This window comes from Copadichromis virginalis, linkage group LG11, assembly GCF_057382275.1.
Source record: "Copadichromis virginalis isolate Kocher_CV1m ecotype Utaka linkage group LG11, C_Virginalis_male_GT1.1, whole genome shotgun sequence".
NCBI classification, from domain to species: Eukaryota; Metazoa; Chordata; class Actinopteri; order Cichliformes; family Cichlidae; genus Copadichromis; species Copadichromis virginalis.
In genome coordinates this window covers 40,534,589-40,557,250 of record NC_140628.1, presented here as the reverse complement: position 1 = coordinate 40,557,250, position 22,662 = coordinate 40,534,589, and the positions used below count along the sequence as shown (strand labels likewise).

Below are 22,662 nucleotides of genomic sequence, written 5' to 3'. Positions count from 1 at the left end.
CAGCCCCAAAACATCACTGCTCTCGAGAAGATCTGCATGGAGGAATGGGCCAAAATACCAGCTACTGTGTGTGCAAACCTGGTAAAGACCTATAGTAAACGTTTGACCTCTGTTATTGCCAACAAAGGTTATGTTACAAAGTATTGAGTTGTATTTTTGTTATTGACCAAATACTTATTTTCCACCCTGATTTACCAATAAATTCTTTACAAATCCTACCATGTGGACTCATGGATTTATTTTTCACATTCTGTCTCTCACAGTTGAAGTGTACCTCTGGTGCAAATTACTGACCTCTGTCATCATTTTAGGTGGGGGAACTTGCACAATCGGTGGCTGACTAAATACTTTTTTGCCCCACTGTATCTGCTATCAATACCGTCTGAGATTTAATTTGGGTTGAGACTTTGTTGATATTATGATTAATATTCATGATTAATGATGATCAATATCCCTGATATTTACCAAGAGATGAATATTTGGACTCTTGTTCTATCATTTTAATAATTGGAAGGCTGGCTGTCATTCTCGAGAGGTCATCTTTCAGGGCAAGTGTCTTTGACTTCAGACTTGTGAGTGTTGGCCTTAAAGCCCCATAGGTTCACTCATCCCCTTGTAAGATGTCCAGAGCTGCTGTCAGGGGCTTCATCACAGTGCAGTACTCTTTCAAGAATTGGTACTCCCTTTCATTAAGGCACTTAATTCCCAGTTTTACACACAGGGGATTAAGTTCATTCAAGGGAATTGTGATGATTCTGGAAATGGCCTCATACAGGGAATTCCACCTTGTGGATGTGAGCACCCTTAGCTTCCTGCAGCTGACATCCTCCACCTGTTCAGAGGCTAATGTTGATCGACTTGCTTTAGTCCAAAGAGCAGAACATTTTGCAATGCTACTCCTACCTGTCTTGGCCTTGGTGTCGGCACAGGAATTTAGATGTTTATCAACATCAGTTGTTGGAATCAGGTTAATTGTGTACGATGCACATCTGTAGTATGGAGGGAGGATAAACTGTGCATCACCAGATGTGGTTGAAAGAGCTTCTATTACATCAGTAAAAGTCGGTTCCTCATCATCACCTTCTTCATTTTCAGATTCAGACTCCAGATCACAGGGCTGACATACTCAATGCGTTGGCAAAATTGGATGCATTATCCGTTACAGTGGCAACAACTTTAGCTTTTAGTCCATATGATAAATGGATTTCTTCAATCTCTGCTCTAATTACATCATAGGTATGGCTGCCTATAATTCTCTTGCATGCTAGGGCGGCCTTGTTGCGCTGTAAAGTGGAGACCCATAAAACATTTATTATTTACTGTCCAGATGCCAGCAGTGGTGGAAACAAAGTCTACCTCTTCGAGTGTAGCCTTCAAGTTAGATTTCATTCAGTCGTATTTTCTCTCAGGGTTTCCTACCAATTACTTTCTCTGGGGCAGCTTGACACCACTTTTAGCCGGTATTTTTTCTACAATGCATCGCAATGATTCAGTCTACAGTGCACGATCGTACTCTCTCTCTGTTGAGCCAACCATCCCTTTAATGTTAACTAGTAATGACTTCATGAACTTCTTCACAAATAAAATTTTAATCATTAGAGAAAATCCCACAGATGTAATATTATCTACAGCTACTTTCAGTACCACTGATATTCATTTAGACTCTTTTTCTCCAATTGATCTTTCTGAGTTAACTTCAATAATTACTTCCTCCAAACCATCAACGTGTCTTTTAGACCCCATTCCTACAAAACTGCTCAAAGAAGTCCTGCCATTAATTAATTCTTCGATCTTAAATGTAATCAGTTTTCAACACCATCGACCATAATATCCTATTAGAGCGATTAGAACATGCTGTAGGTATTACAGGTACTGCGCTGCAGTGGTTTGTATCATATCTATCTAATAGACTCCAGTTTGTGCATGTAAATGGAGAGTCCTCTTCACACACTGAGGTTAATTATGGAGTTCCACAGGGTTCAGTGCTAGGACCAATTCTGTTTACATTATACATGCTTCCCTTAGGCCAGGGGTCGGCAACCTTTAACACCCAAAGAGCCACCTGGACGCGGTTTCCACGCAAAAGAAAACTCTGGGAGCTGCAAATACTTTTTGACATCTAAAATGAAGATAACACTGTATATATTGTTTTTTACCTTTATGCTTTGTGTGAATAACTAAGGTGTGTTGCTTAAATCCATGAAGTGCTACAGAGAAAGTTACATTTTATTTATGCAATTAACACGTTTTGAACTCTTAAAGAAATATAACAAAAGGAAAGACACCCAGCTGAACTAAAATGATCCAGCAAACAAAAACTGCTGTGAGCCGCCACCCTTATATCTCCTTTGGGCTTTTGGAGCCTTGACCTGACTTGTAAAAAATAATTGGATAAAAGCTCTATGCTGCTGAAAGATGAAAAATAGATATTTGTTAAATTCTGCCTAAATATGTATTTTACCTGGTTAATGTGTGTGGGAGGGGGAGGCGGACGCACCTGAGCGGCACCCGCAATCACGCCTCGCCGCCTTTACGTCTGTGCTCTCTCTGCTGTTGTGTTGGTGTGTGTCGGGCTGTGAGCTGCAAAGCTACAGTCGGCTGTGTGCGCACAGCAACCGTGTGTGAAAAGTGGTCAATAAAGAGATGCTGAAAAGCCTGTTCATGGAAACATCGTCGGGTCTGCCGTGATATGTTTACAACGGGACTTCTGCTCCTGAACATCTGCGCACAGCGTCTGCAGATCGGGGCTGTACGAAGTCACTTTCATCTTTACGCAGGACTGTAAGCTGTCGTCTGTGAGGCGTGAGCGTGTTTGTTTTAACATAGTTGGGGAACAGCTGCTGACATGATGTGGATCCGAAGAGCCATAATTGGCCTGGCTGGGGTTGAAAGTCTCGGTAAATGCACGCCGTTTCGGCGGGTACACCAGCTTCCACGAGTGTGACGCTTATTTTGAGCGATGAAAAAATAGAATATAATTTTATTTTTATATTTCAATATCACAATAATCTTCCAATTTAGAACTACAAGTTAAAAAAAGAACTAACATAAATAAATTACACTTCAGCTAAATACTTCTAATTTATTTTCCCAAACCACGCGGAGCCGCACTATAAGGACTAAAGAGCCGCAGGTTCTGCTACACTGGCAGGGCTAGGGGCCAGGACTCTCCTCTTCGGGTTTTTGGGGGATGTTGCTAACTCCGGGTTGATAACAGGCACCACACCCGCAGTAGATGCGCTCTGTGTGAGGTCTCGCAGCAAGCTATCAAATACGGCGCATTTCTCGGCTTTTAAAAAACCGCTATGCGTCGCCAGGTGTTTCATCAGATTTGAGGTGTGACCTCCTTTGACAGTATCACAGTATCAGCTTAAAGCACTTGTTGCTGCTGAGTTTGCATATTTTGCTGTGAAGTACAGCCAGACTTTTGACCGCTTCGCCTTGGACATTTTTAATCTGTAGCTCTGCTCTAAAAGAACCTACGTACCTGGCCCCGCCTACTATCCTCGGAAACATAAAATGATTGGCTAGAATCCAAAGTGTATGACATCTCAGGAAAAAAAAAAAAAGAAGCAACATTCAGCTTGTTCGTGGCCATCATCAGTTTTTACACGCACTCGCACTCTTAGTCTTTTAACTTTTAAATTAAAAATAGAAATAATGACTGAAATGTTCATGTTTATTTATTGTAGCAAAGACAAAAGAAAAAGGAAATGACAGGAAATATTTACAGGCATTGATCAGCTGGTATTGATTGGTCACAGCTCAGTGCAGCTAAACATTACAACCAGACATCAGTGACCAATGCGCCACTACGGAGTCCTGAAAGGGTCAAACCTTTCAAAAATAAGACAGCTTAGTGTGGTTCGAATCCTGAGAAACAAACCAAGATGGGATAAAAACACTGATGTGTCACTCCTCCAAATTAAACTGAAACACACGTTCCCATACAAAGAGAGACACTGAGGTAAGATGCCTCACTCTGCACCACATCCAAATACTGTAGTGAGATATTAAAACAGGTGTTTGATTAGTATCATATAAACATGCATAAAAATATCACGTGAAATAAAAAAGAATCACTTTAGTTAAATTTTACAGACATAAAAACAAAGACAGCGCTGCAGACAGAGCACTAACTCAGTGATTACAGCACAGACAGGAGTGTATGAAGACATCCCACTGAGCGAGATATAAAGTCAGTCAAATTTAGTGAGATTCATCCTGATCATTTGGTATAAAAACGCCGTTCAGTTTCCTGTTTATAGACAGGAGTGTGGGACGAGGCCTCGCCGCAGAAGCCGAGTATGAGTGCCGCTCCTCTCACTTCTTGAAGAACTTCTTGTTGAGGAGGAAGATGAGGAGGTTCACATTGACTTTGGCCTTACTGAACATCTTCATCACAGCCACGCCCTCATACTGCAGCTGCAGCAGGTCCTAACACACACACACACACACACACACACACACACACACACACACACACACACACACACACACACACACACACACACACACACACACACACACACACACACACACACACACACACACACACACACACACACACACACACGTTAAACTCGTATCACCTGGTTTATGTGGCCCGGTTCGACGTGGTCCGGCCTCGGTCCTACCTGGTATTTGAGCAGGAACTCCTCCATCTCCACGCCGAGGAATCGAGCTTTTACTTTGAAACTTCCTCTCTCAGGCCCGGCAGCAATCTCAAACATGACGTTCTTAAACCTGGAAACAGAGAGATCGTGAGCACGCGTCCTCACCGCGTGTCATACGTGTGCCGGCTGTGTGTTCTGCGCTCACTGCGTGACTGGCAGGTCTTCGATCTCCAGCAGAACGCCCTTCTCGTGCAGCCGGGTGGCACTGTAGCTCAGAGCAGGAAGCTTGTTCCTCCCTTTGCCGTCTGCCGCCTTCTGATTGGTCGATTTGCTGCAAGAACAAGCCAATCAGTGATGGACCTTACTGACAGGCCTATCGCCTCACTGACAGCCTCGTGATGTGCACCTTCAGGACACACGCGGTCTAAGCACCTCTTTCCTGTTTCAGGAGCCGTTGGTGGATATTTAAGATCAGCTGATGGCAGGTCAGCGTGGATGCCGGCTCAGCTCGTGACGCCAACGCTCTTGGTGATGTTTGAACTTTTCATGCAAACATTCAGCTCGTACCTCAGCGAGCTTCTCCTCACTCAGATTTTGAACGCACGGTTTAAAGCTCTCGTATTCTGGCGCCTCTGATAGAGCTTCCTGTACCCGGGGCTCGTGGTCAACCTCGGCTCACCTGTTCCCGAATTACTTTGTTTGTTGTACTTTAGTTTATCCCTTGTGTTGTTGATTGTGTGACAAACGTTTGTTCGTCCCGCCCCACCGCCTCACAGCTCTCGAGGTGAAAACGCCTGGTTCACACCACAGTGGTGTGATGTCACCACAGCCCCGCCCCATTACTGTTCATTGCTGCGGTACTTCTAAACATTTGGCGCCGCCATGTCCGAGAACAGAAAGTTATATCTGATGCTAATGGCCTGAGATGAAAAATGCTAGGTCGTTACCCAAAAACACCTGCTTGTGCATACCTGGCGGTGAGGTTGTCCAGACAGGAAGTGATGTAATGCCTGTAATAGTCCACCTGCTCACTGTGGAAGCTGCTCTTAGCCTGTAGGCTGCTGAGAGTCTGATGGAGCTTCAGGAGCTCCGCCCCTCGGCGCTGGCGGTGGAGACGTTGCTGACGGATGTCCTGGTGGGGAAACGTGCAGTGACATCATAGTCAGGGACGTTTTCAAAAACATGCAGGCAAAAAGAACAAAAAAAACCGCAAACAAAACCAGAAACATGCCAGGATGTAGCGAAGGAGGACGCTGGAATAGGAGGAGATGGAGGCAGGTCTCGTTACCTTGGCGATCATCTGCAGGATCTGGTTCTCGCTGTCTGGCGGTTTCAGGGTGCCGAGTCCCTCCAGACGACGAAGACTCCTCAGGATCTTCCTCTTCTTCTCCTCCAGGCTCAGGTTGCCATTGGCGACCAGCGACTGGTTCCGCTTCATCTTCTCAGGAGTCCGAGCATCCTGCTGGGCGCGGCGCTGCATCAGCCAATCGTGACACACTTCCTGTTTGAAGAGATCAGATGACATCATTAGAGATGGGCCGATCCGATATTACGTATCCGTGTCGGTCCGATACGGACCTAAAATACTGGATCGGATATCAGAGAGAAATAAAAAATGAAATCCGATCCATTAAATATCACAAAAGCACCTCACAAAACTTGCGACATGGCGTAACTTGGCTCATAACCGTAGCACGTCAGAGCAGTGTGCGTCACATGATATAGCGCTGTGGCGTGCGAGACCTTTCGGCGGTCTGGTTGAAAGAGGAAACCAGCGGCTGAACAACAGCAGCACGTTTAAGCTTGATCAGCTGTTGTTAGAATGTATTTAATGTTACTTTCTACACCAGGATCTTTTTCTACGCAGCTGACGGCTGGTAACTGTGCAGGGGCGGATCTAGCAAAGTGTAGCCAGGGGGGCCGATAGGGCATGAACAGGGAAAAGGGGGCACAAAGACATACTTTTCTTTCTCATTGTCATGTCTAGCTTTTAATAAATAATTATCTGAATCTTACACCCAACGTTTTAATCTGATGTAAAATATATAGAAGTCCATTACTGTATATAGTAACTATAGTAAGTCTAATATACTCTAGTAAGCTATAGTACTTTTTCCCTTTGGGAAGATACCATCTGTGCAGTCTGCAGTTCTGTTGAAGAAAGATGTTGAATCTATTTAATTATTCTTGAAAAATAATTTATTTCTGTGCATTTTTTATTTTATTTTATGTTTTTTTACACGTGCATTAAATTTAGGTTGATTGCGTCGTTTAAGCATCATGAGGTGGAGGGTGGGGGGTGGTTCTAGTGCAGGGCGATATGACCAAAAATATTTATCACGATATACATTTGAAAATCTGCGATAACGATATAACTGACGATATAATTGATGCAAGACAAAATACTTTACAACTCCACAACTTTATTAGTGCAAAAAACAAAAAAAAAAACGTCAAAGTATTTTCACTTAAACAAGCAGCTGTTTTTTATCTGCATTAAAGTTATCTAAACATTTAACAGTGCAAACTGACAGTTTAACCAAAAGGCATTTCCAGTGGAAACTGGCCGACATATCCTCAGCATAACCATGTATAACATCCACAACACTTAAAGAGGTTATACACACACAGTACGGTAACATTATGCTGAAGCACAGTACGTATCACTCCGCGAGGCTCCGCCTACGACAGCCGTAACGCTCCGACAATCCATCAAGCGGTGCGGCTTCGTAGCTTAGCAAAGTCGTACTGAAACATCTGACAGATTTTCGAGCGCCGTGCACATAAAATCGTTTTGAGGTCAGTAAACACAACCAGAGTTCATACATAAGGCACACGGGATTATAAGGGGCTCTGTCGACTTTCAGACAAATCAAAGGGTTGATTTTAAGTGCGCCGTATTTTCCAAACAACGCGGTAATAACGACGGCCCGCTAGCATGCGCTACCAAAAATAGTGCTTTGTTGTGTATCTGACGGACGAAAGCTAAACCAGTTCCACACCAGTGAAGCTGCAGCGTTTTACAAACCAGTTCTGGTTCATTGTTTCATTCAACGATCCGCTTTCACTCTTCTCCTTCTGCGTCGCCGCCATGTGCGTATGTAAACAAAGGCACAGCGCATGCACGTTTTACCCATATTCTATCGCCATGTTTCATTTTCTTATCGTTGCCCAACATTACACCGGTATCACCGTGAATGGTATGATATGATAATAAAAAAACGTTTTATTGATTATAAAATACACTATCGGATTCATATCGGTATCGACAGATATCAAAATTTATGATATCGGTCATGAAAAAGTGGTATCGTGCCATCTCTAGACATCAAGACTGCAGCGGGTACCAGTCACCAACCAACCTATTAGTGCGAGTTTTACCTGGTCGCGTGACGGTGTCGTCCTCAGGATGTCACGCAGAGAGTCACCTGACTGCGTCCTGATGACATCGATGATCAGCTGCTTGGTGCTGGGAAAAACAAAACAAATGTTTTCTGTGAACACCGGGTTCTTCTTTAATGTTGAGGTAAACAAACTGACAGACACTGAGCAGGTGAGGCTAATGGCTTAGAGGCGGGGTTACCTGAGCAGAAGTCCTCTGGGGTCCGGTGTGTTGTTGGCGTCGTCGAAGATGTCAAACTTGTTGGTCAGGGTCAGAGAGACCTCCATCTTGCTACTCTGAGAGTCTGATCCTGGATCAGCCGCGGACTCACCTGAAGGACAGAAAACAGTCAGACTCTGACCGGCTCAGACCGGATGGCAACAGCAGAGCATCGGTTGGCTGTACCGATGAGTTCCTGCAGGCCGGGAACCGGACCGAGATCCTTCAGAATCAGGCCGAGGGGGTCTGAGGGGTCCGGGCACAAAACCTCCTGATGCTCCAGCAGCAGCTGCAGAGAGACATGTGAGAGGTTCACGGGTTTATGTAGACCAGGTACAGGGTCTAAAGATGACGATACAGCTGGAGGCGGAGCTTCCTGACCTTGTGTGTGTTGAGCAGCTCGCTCACAGAGATGTAGATCACGGGTCTGTTCACGATCAGCAGCTCCGAGTACTCATCCATGCTGAATCTGTCCTCCGGTTCAGGAACGTCGCAGACGGACTGCAGGAACCTCCTGAGACACACAACACCGTCAGGAGAACCTCCACCTCCCCGACACCTCAGAACGGAGCAAGGTCACCTGAAACCCACCTGAACCTGCTGTGGGTCTGGCTGATGTACTGGTTCAGGGCTCTGATGTGGTAGCCACCTCCATGGAAGTGTTTGTTGGCAGCGGCATGCTGCAACACGCGGGCAATGGAGCCCAAGATGTGGCGCTGTTCGGGCTGCAGAGCAGAGCCGGCCGAACGGTCCACCACGTCGAAGCCGTCCGGGGCCACGATGGCCGGGTTCATGTAGCGGTAGTAGACCAGGTTACCGACGATCTGCGGGGAGTAGGGCAGACTCGGCGTTATTGGTTCAATTCAGGTCACGGCGTCAGAGCCACGTGGTTCTGACTTCAAGACCCGCCGCCGTACAGAGACTAAGCTTCACGTCAAGCGACCAATCAAATCTCAGCTCCGACCTGCGAGCTGTGATTTCTGTAGACCTCCAAATCTGCTGATCACACATCCATCATGAGTCTGAGCTCACCTGAGCACAGCAGGAGCAGAAATTCACGTGAAACACAGCCCACCTTCATCACCTGCAGCACAGGTGTCCAACTCCAGGCCTGGAGTCCTGCAGGCTTTAGATGCATCCTTGATCCAACACAGCTGCTTTAAATGACTAAATGACCTCCTCTACATGTCTTGAATTCTCCAGAGGCCTGGTAATGAACTAATCGTGTGATTCAGGTGTGTTGATCTGTGTTCTCACCTTGTAGAGCTCGTCCTCACCGGCTTCAGGAAACTTTGCCTTCAGGGCGTCTCTGAGGACCTTGGCGGTGTAACGCAGACCATACCTGCAACAACACAGAACCGTTTAGCAAAGAAGAGACTGGTGACGCGAGGTGCAGCAGCAGGCAGACACGTACGGCAGCTTGTGGAGGCTGGCGGTGATGGCTTTGAGGACTCTGTCCGTCAGGTTCTTCAGGTTGATGATGGAGATGTCGATGCGTCTCTGGACTTCAGGCTGAGCCAGAGCGTCTTCGGGAGAAACCTCATAGGGCAGCGAGCTGGTGAGACGCACAATAGAAGTGAGACGCGCAACGCAGGAGAGACGCGCAACGCAGGAGAGACGCGCTCTGACCTCTTGTGTCCGGTCTGCGTCTCGGTCTGGTTGATCCAGGTCTTGTAGACGTCCACGGGGTCGGTCCTGATGCTGAGCGTGCGGTCCTGCAGGACGTCCTGTAGAGCTGGACCCAGCACCTCGCGCAGGGCGTTTTGACCACGAGCATGGCGGTAGAAGTTTACCAACATCCTGATGACGGTGGGGTTTCCTGTGATCACGTCCTGGGGCTGCTCCACCTTCAGCCTGACATCACACACACAGGTAAGCAGTGACAACACGTTACTGCTCAGACACAGGTGCAGTGACATCATCGTTACCTGATCTCATAGCGGAGCGCTTCTGTGAAGAGCTGCAGCAGCAGAAAGGCCTCGCGGCGGTCGGAGCCATAGTTAAACAGACTGAACACCACCATCTCCATGAAGGAGGTGGAGCGACTCTGAGGCATCAGGAAGATCAGCTGAGCCAGGTACAGGGGCAGTGTCTGACACACACACACACACACACACACACACAAAATAACTGGCCAGCTGCAGATATAATGTATCGTCTGTTCCACTTGCAGTTGCACAATATCACCACCAGGTGGAGCCCCTGCCTTGTTGGTGAAGCAGAGATGACTGCACGAATCAGGCAGGTACACTAATGTGATGCCATGGACCTGCTCAGGTCAGCTTGAGGTGAGCGAGCGGCGGGCAGGTGTGCCTTTTACCTGCAGCAGGTAGAAGAGGTGCTGGTAGGCCTCCAGTCTCTCCCTCCTGTCTCGGCTCAGAGCCTTCAGGCCTTTACTCCTCTCCACATCCATCATGTCTGACAGCTGCTCCTTGTTCTTCTTCGTTAGTTTCTTACAGTGAGACACCACTTCCTGTTCACAGACGGCGCTTTGTTAACGAGGACAACAAGGAGCCAATCAGTGTGTGTGTGTGTGTGGGGGTGTGTGTCGATGAGCTGAGGTGGCGGGGCCGTACCTGCAGCGTAGCACGGTTGCGGACCAGCAGCCCGATCTTCAGGTCCATCAGGTCCAGGTCGGCCTCCAGCTGTCGGTTGAAGCGAATGCTTCTCACCACCTCCTCCCTCAGACGCAGCAGCTCCGCCTCCTCTCTGATGTCACCATCCCCGAGGTCGAGGAGGTGAACGAACTTCCTGACCACAGATAGAGGGGGAGTGGCCGAGTGCACTAAAACAGGTGAGGGGGAAGAGGTCTTATTAATGAGTCATCGATGACACGGCAGCTTGACCAATCAGAGGCATCTGTGAACTCACCAAGCATCCTGTACTGCTCGCGAGCTCGGTTAGCTCTGAAGAAGGCCTGGATCTTTACGACGGCGCCCACCTGTGGACACAAACCGTTACTGTGGAAACAGGAGATTTTGTCTGACTGGCTGACGCAGTTGTACACACCGTCCTACGTACTGCATCAGGACCCCACAGGTGGATCTTGATGAGATGCTGAGAGTATCTGAGTCCACGAGTCATGTGAGAGTGACATCAGCAAAACTCACGTTACTATAAACTAGAATGTAGTAACCATCCTGAATATTGATCACAAGTTGTTCACACCCATCATCTCTAAGAGACTAGAAACAATATTACCTGGGTTAATACATAATGATCGAACAGAAACAGGACAACATCAGAAAGGTTTGGCACATAACGAGGCAGGTCGATAAACAAAAATTAGACCTTAGTGTTAAGTTTAGATGCTGAGAAGGCGTTTCAGTGAGGTGGTCCTTTTTATATAAGGTGCTTGAGAATATTGGTTTTGATAAATCCGTAATTGATATTATTTCAGGGCTATACAATAATCCAACAGCTAAAATCAAAATCAATGGAGACCTCGCTGAACCATTTATATTGGAAGGCGGGACACGACAGGGCTGCAGTATTTCACCACTGCTTTTTGCTTTGTTTGCTTTGTTTGTTGTCGGAAGGTTGCCGGTTCGAGCCCCGGCTTGGACAGTCTCGGTCGTTGTGTCCTTGGGCAAGACACTTCACCCGTTGCCTACTGGTGGTGGTCAGAGGGCCCGGTGGCGCCAGTGTCCGGCAGCCTCGCCTCTGTCAGTGCGCCCCAGGGTGGCTGTGGCTACAATGTAGCTCCATCACCAGTGTGTGGATGGGTGGATGACTGAATGTAGTGTAAAGCGCTTTGGGGTCCTTAGGGACTAGTAAAGCGCTATATAAATACAGGCCATTTACCATTTACCATTTGTTTGTAGAACCATTAAGTCAGTGGATCAGGCAGAGACAGGATATAACTGGAGAAAGAACAGCAGGAGGGGAACAGAAATCAGCACTATTTGCCGACAACTTACTATTAACGATATCCTATCCCTCACAGGCACTCCCCCAAACCATGGAAATGTTATCAGAGTATAAGGTTAAGTATTAACTTTAAACTATGAACCACCAGTCGAAATTAAGAATCGCTATAAATGGAAGTGAGATGCAGACAGAATTAGGTACCTATGGGTGGTAATACATCGTGACCTCACCAAAATGTTCAATGCCAACTACGCCCCGCTAAACGAACCTATACAATCAGACAAAGATGGAATACCATACACTCCAGGATCGAATCAGATTAAATATTCTTCCCCGACTGCTGTATTTGTTTCAGTCTTTACCGATTACTAATACCACAAACTGTGTGGTGGATACGATGTTCTCAAAACACATCTGGAACGGTTAAATATAAACGCCCCAACTAAAGAAAGAAAACGGAGGTCGTGGGCTTCCCTGTCTACGAGAATATTACTGCACAGCTAAGACCACTGATATAAAGATGTTGAAGGAACAATAGTTAAAGGAAAACCAGTTACAGCTTTAATATCGGACATAAAGTTACAGAATAAAATACACATGGCAGACGCACCCAAATAATGACATCTGCTCTGAAAGAAGTAATCAGAATCTGCAGTTTGGAAAATGCCTCCAAGGTTTTAAGATTGTGTGCATATGATTCAGATTTTACCCCGAATCAGTACGATAATAGATTCAAGAGGATTTCAAAAGGTATAAAGGTATATGCCAAAGCTTTGAATTCTTAAGGAGAAACATGATTTAGGCTGAGATGACTTCTTTAGATATCTACAGGTCAGAAATGATTTTGATCAAAACTTAAAATCATGGTTCATTTTTATGAACCATGATTTTCTTTACGTTGAAGCCCTGAGTTGAATTCCCATTTCAATATTAAGATGCTGACTTACCTACCCGTGTGTTTCTTTCGTTCTCTTTTTTCTCTTTGTTTTTTTTCTCTTTTCAATTACAAGTTTAAAAAAGCAAAGACTGTAAAAAGTCAAACTACTGTTATGTTCGACTGCTTTCTCAATAAAACAGACAACGTTAACAAAAAACAACTCACGTTACGTCTGAAGAAACTCAGCCGAGCGCAATATCGTCTCCTCGCCAACCACATCCTCGCAAACGCCTGGATCTGTTCACACAAGCGGACGACGTGAATAACGCTCATCAGGTGAGCTGCACCTGCTAATCTAATCTCAGTCACATGATTAGGAACAGCAGCTGTTACCTTGACGACAGCTCTCCAGTTCATGTAGAGGAACTGCAGGCGCCGTCTGTAGACCCTCTGCTCGACGAACCTCCTCCAGTGAGACTGAACAGAGCAGAGCACACCTGTGACACACCTGTAGCTCCCAGACGAGCCTCAGCTCTCCAAGGGGGCTCATGCTCACCTGGATGACAACGACGGCGGCCATCTGATTCATCAGGAAGTGACGTCGTGCCGTCATCCGCCATCTGATCAGGAAGCCTCGACAGAGCGCCTGCAGGCGAACGACGAGGGCCTCGCTGTTCCGCCACAGCACGCCGCGACTGTACTGGGCCGAAACGCTGCTGACCACTTCCTGCAGGGGGGGAAAGTGGCACAGCGAGCTTGTAGCCAATCAAACTTTCCAAGCACAGAAACACTGTTCTGGTTTGACAAGGAAGTGAGCAGGTAAGCCTCAGGTGTGTCTCACCTGTATGTCGTGGCGATCCAAGAAGACGCTGTTGTGCACGAAGCCGGGGGGGCGCTCCCAGCTGCCCTCCAGTCTGCTCAGGTGGAAGAAATGAACGGAGCCGTCCTGCAGGCGGACTCGAACCCACTGACTGCGGTTATCTCCTGAACACACACACGTGATTCTCTGTGTGTGTGTGTGTGTGTGTGTGTGTGTGTGTGTGTGTGTGTGTGTGTGTGTGTGTGTGTGTGTGTGTGTGTCTGTCTCTCTCTCACCTGTGCGTGTGCGGCGTGCCATCAGGGCGCTCAGCTCTCTCTGATATTCTGCAGCACAGTCAGGTAGAACTCCGTGAAGCTCCGCCTCCGGCAGAGACAGCACCCGCAGCGTCTGCTTCGCCCTGTTCTCCTTTACGGCCTGATTCACCGCGGCAACGGACAGACACACTGACGGACACACAACCAATAATCAACACACGGATCAATAATGAACACGCTGACGGGAAGTTCTGTCCTTTAGTCGTTTCTTCTTGTGCAACTCGGAGCGATGTTCACACCTGTCTCCCAGCACACCTTCAGTGATGTCACTGCTGACAGCTAACAGGTAAGATGAAGACGTTTCGCTCTCACAACCTTCCTCCGTCTGACACAAAGCGCCGCAGGTGCGTCGCAATGATCACGAATATCATCAAACACAAACGATGGCGGTCCAGCCTCTGATCGTTTCTAACCCACATGCTTAAAAACTGAACAGGTGTGGTTACTTGCGCAGGTAAATGAATCTGTGACTCACACTTTAGAGCTCTCTGACTCTGCTGATTGGCCATCCTCACGGCCTCCTGGATATCAGCCAACCACAGCTCGGCTCCCGGGTCTCTGCTCACCTGGTTGGACAGGAGGGGGACCTGTGACTGAAAGTTTAAACCTCACCTGGATTCTACCTCCAGAGGGTCATGATAAAGACTAAAGTCACAGTTCTGAGGGGCTGTTGAGGTGATGGCTCGGTTACCTGTGCAGTTACACCTGAGCAGTTACCTGAGCTTTGATCTGCCTGGCTTGGCTCAGCAGGGTCAGGTACTTGCAGGCATTGGCAGGTGAAACCTCGTCCACGCCACAGGAGGGCAGCAACAGGGCGGAGATAAGCCGCTGAGGGTCTCCGCTCATCACGGCCTTGTTTATTAGGCCGACAGCCAGGAGCTCTGAGGGTCACAGGGGTCAGAGGTCGCAGTGTCAGCTCAACAGAATTCAAAGAAGTTAATGTTTGTTGTTTATAATGACATCATTGTGTGTTTGTAACGATGTCATCGCGTTGTCGTACGCTGTTGTTCGTCCTGCGCCGAGCCGTTCACAGCGGCGATTCCTTCCTGCAGCTGGTTCCAGGTAAGCAGGTCTCGGCCCACCTGTTGTTTCACACCAGCCAGAGTCTCAAAGTACCTGTACGACAGTGACATCATCAACAGGGACGTCATTATCAACAGTGACATCATCAGCAGGTAAATGGGTAAGAGGCGGTACCTGTCGAGCAGGGCGGGCTCTACATCGGAGAGCCCTGCAGACGAACTGACCAATGAGGAGCTGAACTGCTGTAGGTGTCCCGCCTCCAGACCCTGATTGATGAGAACAACGGCTGACAGCATCTCCACGGCAACAAAGAGCTCCTCCTCCTGCAGCTCTCCCTGGAGGAGACAACAGGAAGTGCCAGCTGAATGACAGTGACGCCAGGGGCGGAGGTAGAGGAATTTTCTTAGGGTGGCAAAATCAAGGCCCCCCCCCCCCAAACACACATGCAGGTGGTCAAAGGAGCTTGCAAAGAAAAGCGTCTGGACTTCTCTAAGTTACTTGAAGACGTTTCACCTCTCATCCGAGAAGCTTCTTCAGTTCTGAACTGAAGAAGCTTCATTGACATAATGTCATTATATAAACTGAAGAAGCTTCTTCAGTTCAGAAGAAGAAGAAGCTTCATTGACATAATGTCATTATATAAACTGAAGAAGCTTCTTCAGTTCTGAACTGAAGAAGCTTCTCGGATGAGAGGTGAAACGTCTTCAAGTAACTTAAAGAAGTCCAGACGCTTTTCTTTGCAAGCTCCTTTGACCACGATGACTGAGAACCTTCACAGACACACATGCAGGTGGTTACATATGGTTAAAATGATGCAAATGCAGTAAGTATACACGTTTTTCATAGAAATATAGTCCATAACTTAATTATTTTCTGTAGCCCCCATAATTAAACACTTTAGTGACATAAAACATGTGATGTTATGTACTGTATAGCCTGGATAATAAATAAAGATGTAACGCTGTAAGTATACGATCCAGAAAGCTACACCACATGGGGCGGTTCATTTACCAACACAAGTCTAACTTAAGTTTCACTGTTTATTGTTAGAAAAAAAGGTAAAATCGTTACAGCTTAAATTACACAAAATGTCAGAAATCTGCACTGTCATGCACAAAAATCTAAACCTAATTTTTCATGATTTGTTGGATTAACCCTCTGAGGCCCAAAATATAACCGGTCATTTTTGACTTCTTTTGATTTCACGTTTGTATTTCACCTTCAAATTGTGCCATTTTATTTTTTCCCCTCTTTGTTTGGTATCATTCTTTTCAGCTTGACCTCACGTGTCTGAATTTAGTTGTTTTTTCATTGACATACTGTGTTAACACAACTGATCTGAAATCACACAAACTTCAAATCCTAGTAGTATCTTTTTTACTGTAAACAAAAAAACAGACATGTTGAGTAAATTATTCTTATAACTTGAAATGTAAATATAAATTGTACATTTTGTAAACATATGCCACTATTTATCTAAAAAATGCAGCCAATACACCTGCCGTTTTTTTATTTTTATTTTGTACAACCATTTAAAAATATTACTAAAACTAAAATCAGGTGTCGCAATAAGATGCCCCACAAATTATGTGTGACAGTGAAAAGAAATTGTTTGTCCACCACAAGACAGGAGAACAGCACAGGGATAAACCTGCAGGCCTGACAACAGGAGGTGTATCACTCCGCTGGTTTTCTACTTGGTGACAGTGCTGGGCCATATCATACCGTTCACGGTGATACCGGTGTAATGTTGGGCAACGATAAGAAAATGAGCACTATTTTTGGTAGAGCATGCTAGCGGGCCGTCGTTATTACCGCGTTGTTTGGAAAATACGGCGCACTTAAAATCCATCCTTTGATTTGTCTGAAAGTCGACAGAGCCCCTTATAATCCCGTGTGCCTTATGTATGAACTCTGGTTGTGTTTACTGACCTCGAAACGATTTTATGTGCACGGCGCTCGAAAATCTGTCAGATGTTTCAGTACGACTTTGCTGAGCTACGAAGCCGCACCACTTGATGGATTGTCGGAGCGTTACGGCTGTCGTAGGCGGAGCGATACGTACTGTGCTTCAACATACTTTTAGTTAATACGGTAATATTAAGTAAAATTTATTTATATAGCACATTTCACAGATAAAAATCACAAAGTGCTTTACAATAAGATCAGACATACAAGTTAAAATTAATTAAAAGCCCGTTTGTATAAAAATGTCTTCAGCTGCTTTTTAAAGGAGTCAGAGTCTAGACGGCGTAAAGACAACGGCAGGGTACTGTGTGTGTATGACCTCTTTTTAAGTGTTGTGGATGTTATACATGGTTATGCTGAGGATATGTCGGCCAGTTTCCACTGGAAATGCCTTTTGGTTAAACTGTCAGCGAGGAGTTTGCATTTGCACTGTTAAATGTTTATATAACTTTAATGCACATAAACAGCTGCTTGTTTAAGTGAAGATAGATTGATGGTTTTTTTGCACTAATAAAGTTGTGGAGTTGTAAAGTATTTTGTCTCGTGTCAATTATATCGTCAGTCATATCGTTATCGCAGATTTTCAAATGTATATCGTGATAAATATTTTTGGTCATATCGCCCTGCACTAGTTGGTGACAGTGTTTACATTGCAATGTGCCTTTGTGACATTAATTGGTCGACATGGTACATTTTTCCACCAATAGGAAAGAGGCTCCCCCCCCCTTTCTTTACCATTTTCGTGTTGTCCTTAGAAAACATTTTTTGTTTTTAAACACAAAAAACGTGACGACAGTATTTAGAAATATATATGGCTCATATATATTTTTTTCATAACTCTGGATTTACTGGCCTGTAATTAAAATTAAAAACTTTGAAGTCCAAACTTCAACACGGGCTGAAAGACTCAGCGTGGCTGCAGCTTATTGCGGTGTCATCTTAAATCAGTCATTTGATTTGGAGGTGCAGCGTGTGCGTGGACCCCAGAGGGTTAATAACTCTCACCTTCCTTCCATTTCCACAGTGTAACATCCACCCACCTGTGTGAAATCTGAAATTCCCATGGTGTTGTTTAAAATGTGCTCTGGCACAATCATAAGCATCGCTTGCTACTGAATACAAGGAAAAAGCCGGTCCTGCTATGGGCTGAACCATTTGTTACTGGTGCAGGGGGGGACACTATGCAATATATTCAGTTTTAGCATTTATATTCACTGTTGACTGCAACTATGCTCAAACTGTTAATGCTATCTTATTTTAATAAACAACACTGTCACATGCAAAACTAGGGTGGCACTTGCCACCCGATGCCACCCTTCTAGATCCACCCCTGAGTGACGCTGTCACTCATCTCCAGGTAAACCCGGTGTTGCACCTGTGCCGTCTGCCTCTGCAGCAGCTGCAGCTCTCGGTGATAAAATGTCGCCGCAAACGGAAACACTTCAGGCAGCTGGAGGTCAGAGGTCATCAGGCAGCTGACTGTGCGTCTGGGGTCATTTCCACGCAATGCCGCATTAACGCTCTGGAGGGCCGCCACCACTGAAACACACAAACACACACACATACTGAGGCGAGGTCAGAGGTCAAAAGGTGAGCCTGGTTCGCGCGTGGGAAGAAAATGGCGTACTGTTTCGCGTGCTCTGAGCTTCCTGGTTGGCAGCGGTGACGCCTTCCTGCAGCTCTTCATGCTCCAGAGGATCCACAGAGCCCTGATTCTGGGGTCAGAGGTCACAGAGAGGTCAGAGGTCACTGAGGTCAGAAAGAGGTCAGGGGCCGCACTTGTTAGTTTACCTGGGCCTTCTGCTGGCGGTCTGCGGTAAGCTGATCCAGGTACCAGGGCCCATTGTCAGTACGGAGGCCCCTGAGGGCCAAACACGGCAGCTGGAGTGCCGACAGCAAAGCAAGCTCGTTGGCGACATCCAGAGCCTCGTCGACCTGCTCCACCGCTGCCCGCACTGACGCCCACAGTGACATAATCGTTAGGTCATCAATACCAGCATTAATGCCATCAGAACAGGGGGAGGGGCTTATTTCTCACCATTGACGGCACTGATGTGGTCCTGGATCTCCCTCTGAGTCAGATACTCCTCGTACATGTCTTTGTCCTCTGCCACAGCCTGCTGACACACACGCACGAACACACACGTCAACAGTCTGCTCACCTGACTGGACGGACACAAATCTCTTTAACCAATCAATGTCTTACCCCGCCGGCGGCCCGTTCAGCCTTCCTCCTCCTCGCTCGTTGCAGAATCTCCTGGTAGACGCTCATCAACGCCTCCTGCAGGTCAGTGAGGAGAGCAGCGGGGTTCCTCAGAGCCACCGCCGTCACACCCACATCCCCTTGGTCCACGGCCTCATTAATGGCTACCACCGCCGCGTGGACTGTTGGCAGAATGCAGGGTCAGTACCCCCAGCAGCCAATCAGTCTGTTCCTATCCTGTAGCTCCATCCGCTATCAGCCAATCAGAGTCTGGTCCTACCTGCAGCCTCGTCCACTGACAGCTCATTGGCCAGGATTCCTCCGATCTTGTTGAAGGCGGGCATCTGGATCCCGTATTTGTCGAGCTCCAGCTTCATGTTGTTGATCTCTTCCTCTGAACAAAGTTACAGGTCAGCAAAATTGACCGTGATTGGTCCAACACCCAGTACTGTAGCACCCACCCCCCGGGTGTCAAAGCCCCTTCCAAACCTTCCCAGCACCAACTTCTGTGAAAGTACACTAAAGCCAAACTAATCCCAAATTATTAGTTACCTATGTGGCGTTTACCTGTGAACTTGACCTTTCCATACAGGTCGTGAATCTGTGGGGCCAAACCGAGTCTGTACAGGTACAGGCTGCAGAGAGACGTGAGCACAGGTGAGCACAAGTGAGAGGCGGCACAGAGGATAGGTGATCAGACGAGCAACGAGGCGTACCTGAGCGCGTGGATGCAGTACACCGCTCTCGGCATGTTCTTCTTGTCGTACACGTCGGTCGTTTCAGGATGGAAGATCTGGAAACAACAACAGGTGATCAGCCCAGCTTCAAACCAATCGGCTAATCGATACTATGATCCGTCGATGTGTTCACTGACCGCCGGCAGCCCAAGTGCCGTCATGGCGTTTCTCCAGTGGTTGATGTTGTCAGTGTGGCGGAACTGAAGACCGACAGCCTGCAGGGATCAATACAGAGCTGATCATCGAGTTGATCAATAACCCCGCCCCCCAAAGAGCGGTAGACCGGATCAGACTGGTTCTAGCTGGTGTGTGTCGTGACCTGGTATCGCAGCTGCTCCGGGTCGTAGATCTTCTTCTGAGGAACAGTGCTCGGAGCGAAGCGATGACCCAGTTTGGCGAGAATAACGCCGTTCCTCAGCGCCTCCTCCAGCTCTGTGGGAGCAGGAAGCTCCTCCCCCAGACATGCCTCCATCCACCTGAAGAAGAAACTGGTTCTGTTAACAAAAGTGAGCAAACACTTAAGGTGCTCCTGGTCCAGGTCACTGACCTCTTGGCCTCCTCCAGCCTGCACAGGTACTGATAGGCCACATTCTGGATCCTCTGTTCGTCCATCTGCTCGGCGGTCAGACGCTCATCTGCAACACGCCAGGAAACATGACATCACACCCGTGTCACTCCTTTAACCGCAGATCAATATTGTGCTCTCAGTTTGTTTAGATGACGCTGAGCCCGTTTCTAACACTACATCAGATCAAACTGTTGATTACAAAAGGTCGACTGTGTTCGTCTGAAGTGGGAGAAGCGTTTCACCCTCATCAGCTGACCAACGACAGGCCATGGGGTCAGTTCCGGGACCAATATTAAAGATATCACCTGATGATGATGGTGGTGAAACGTTTCTCCCTCTGAAAACGCTTCAGATGAACAGAAGCAACTTTTCCTTACCTGGATGATCGATCATCTTTATCAATGAATGTGATCAGCACCAAGTTACAGACAAAAACACTGAGTCACATCATTAAAACCAGCTGCACTCCTGATGCTTCCCTCACACCTGAAAAAAATTCCAGCTCAAAAATAGTCTTCTCACAGGAAGTGTGGAATATTCAGCTTCCTGCCATCATCAGTTTACAGTCCCGTAGGTGATGAAGGTCTGCCGTGTTTCGAGGTCTGGAGCTCTTTGGGGTGAGCTCGGGCTGATGATGATGGAGGACGTGACGCACGTTTGATCCACAATCTTTGAATCGGTCTGAAGCAGCTGAAGCTTCCTCACACGTTACAAACGCGTCTTCATCCAGATGCAGGCTGATGTTCCCGGGAACCATCTTCATCACTTTAAGAAGTTTTATTGAAACTGATGACAGCAGGCTGCTGAGGACCTTTGACCTGGAATCTTCTTCAGGTAAGTCTGACATGGTCAGGTGGGAGGTAAACCAGTGAGCTCAGAAAGCAGTAATAATATTTGACGTAAACTCCGAGTCTTACAAAGGCTGCTTGACTCTGATCCCAATCACAGAGGAGCCACAAGGGACCGTCCTCTCATATTATAAAGTTACAAACATAAGAAATTGCTCTAATATTCACAAACGCTCGGTTATAAATATCCAGAACATTACAGAGGTGAAAGATATACGATTGAAACTTTATTGCACATTGCTTCACTGGTTCGGCGCGTTGCTCTTATTGTCTTGAAGTGACTGTAAACACGTCATTTCATTAAAGTCTTGCAAACTTTGGTTTGTTTTTTCACACAGAAAAACTGCAGCACGTGGGGCTACGGGTCTTTTTTTTCCCCCAAACCTATGACATCATCACGCCGTAAACTAACCAGACCGAGAATGCCTCCTCCACAGGTTGTTTCACACCAGCGGTGTCCACCTGTGCAGGTGAACCAGAACACCGCATGCGGGAAAACGCCCTTAGATCTTAGACTGAGACCCGGATCATAAGGAGTCCACCTGGACAAGTGTCCATCGATCACCTGACCTGTGACAGGTGACTCACCTGTGGTGGTTTTAATGTTGTAGCTGATCGGTACAGCTGCAAGCAGCAGCACTGAGGTCAGCTCCTTTGAATTAACCCCACAGACGCAGAAAATCACGGAGTGTGACACCGAGTTAATTACATATGAATCTGATTGACGCTGCGGTCATTCCGGACTCTCTGACCGACACTCACAGTGGCCGTTCGCGGCTAAATCCGCCATGTTGTCCCCCCTCTCGGTCTCCCGGGTCTGTGTCGGGTCGTTGCGGGTGTCTCGGTGTCCCGGTCCGGGTCCTCTCGGTGCCCGAATGTGTCCCAAAGTCTCGGTTAAAAACACAGAAACCGCAGCGGAGCTCCAACCGTCCTCCGACTGTTTCCTGCCTGGAGTTTCAAAGCTCCCGCCGCTCTCTAATTGGTCGAGCCGTCAGCCTTGCCTCCTATTGGCTAGAACCTCATTGCGGTGGATTGTGGTCTATGGAGTTCACTGTCGTAATAGCTGAATCGAAAACGGTCTTCCCGCAAATATTTACATCTTATAACTCACCTGGCGTGACGTCATAATGCAAAGAGTTTACTTGCGAAGTCTTCTTCTGTTGCTGCCGGTTTTACCGACCACTTCCGCGTTACCATAGCAACGAGTCAACCTGCAG

At 47.1% G+C, this 22,662-nt stretch overlaps 1 protein-coding gene across 4 annotated transcripts; it reads right to left on the bottom strand.

The window, feature by feature from the left end:
• Positions 1-3,665: 3,665 nt before the first annotated feature.
• On the bottom strand, positions 3,666-22,616 carry iqgap3 (IQ motif containing GTPase activating protein 3). Of its 4 annotated transcripts, none has more exons than XM_085472562.1 (38): positions 22,557-22,616; positions 20,577-20,664; positions 20,349-20,505; positions 20,167-20,244; positions 20,009-20,085; positions 19,860-19,927; positions 19,573-19,686; positions 19,296-19,474; positions 19,128-19,209; positions 18,881-19,044; positions 18,717-18,804; positions 18,465-18,628; positions 15,296-15,456; positions 15,099-15,214; positions 14,816-14,979; positions 14,574-14,664; positions 14,060-14,227; positions 13,806-13,948; positions 13,521-13,691; positions 13,358-13,441; positions 13,190-13,261; positions 11,089-11,158; positions 10,794-11,002; positions 10,538-10,690; positions 10,146-10,309; positions 9,847-10,071; positions 9,632-9,772; positions 9,475-9,559; positions 8,809-9,041; positions 8,599-8,731; positions 8,404-8,506; positions 8,200-8,329; positions 7,998-8,085; positions 5,905-6,117; positions 5,588-5,748; positions 4,822-4,947; positions 4,638-4,746; positions 3,666-4,437 (listed from the first exon to the last, which is right to left on the bottom strand). In XM_085472562.1, the coding sequence occupies exons 2-38, from the start codon at positions 20,639-20,641 to the stop codon at positions 4,324-4,326; spliced, it is 4,863 nt and encodes a 1,620-aa protein (XP_085328688.1). In that variant the 5' UTR covers positions 20,642-20,664; positions 22,557-22,616; the 3' UTR covers positions 3,666-4,323. The 4 variants fall into 4 exon arrangements, with proteins under 4 accessions (XP_085328688.1, XP_085328685.1, XP_085328686.1 ...); XM_085472559.1 differs by lacking the exon at positions 22,557-22,616 and adding an exon at positions 22,208-22,416; XM_085472560.1 differs by lacking the exon at positions 22,557-22,616 and adding an exon at positions 22,208-22,416 and having other exon boundaries at positions 19,128-19,206.
• Between the last annotated feature and the right edge of the window lie 46 nt (positions 22,617-22,662).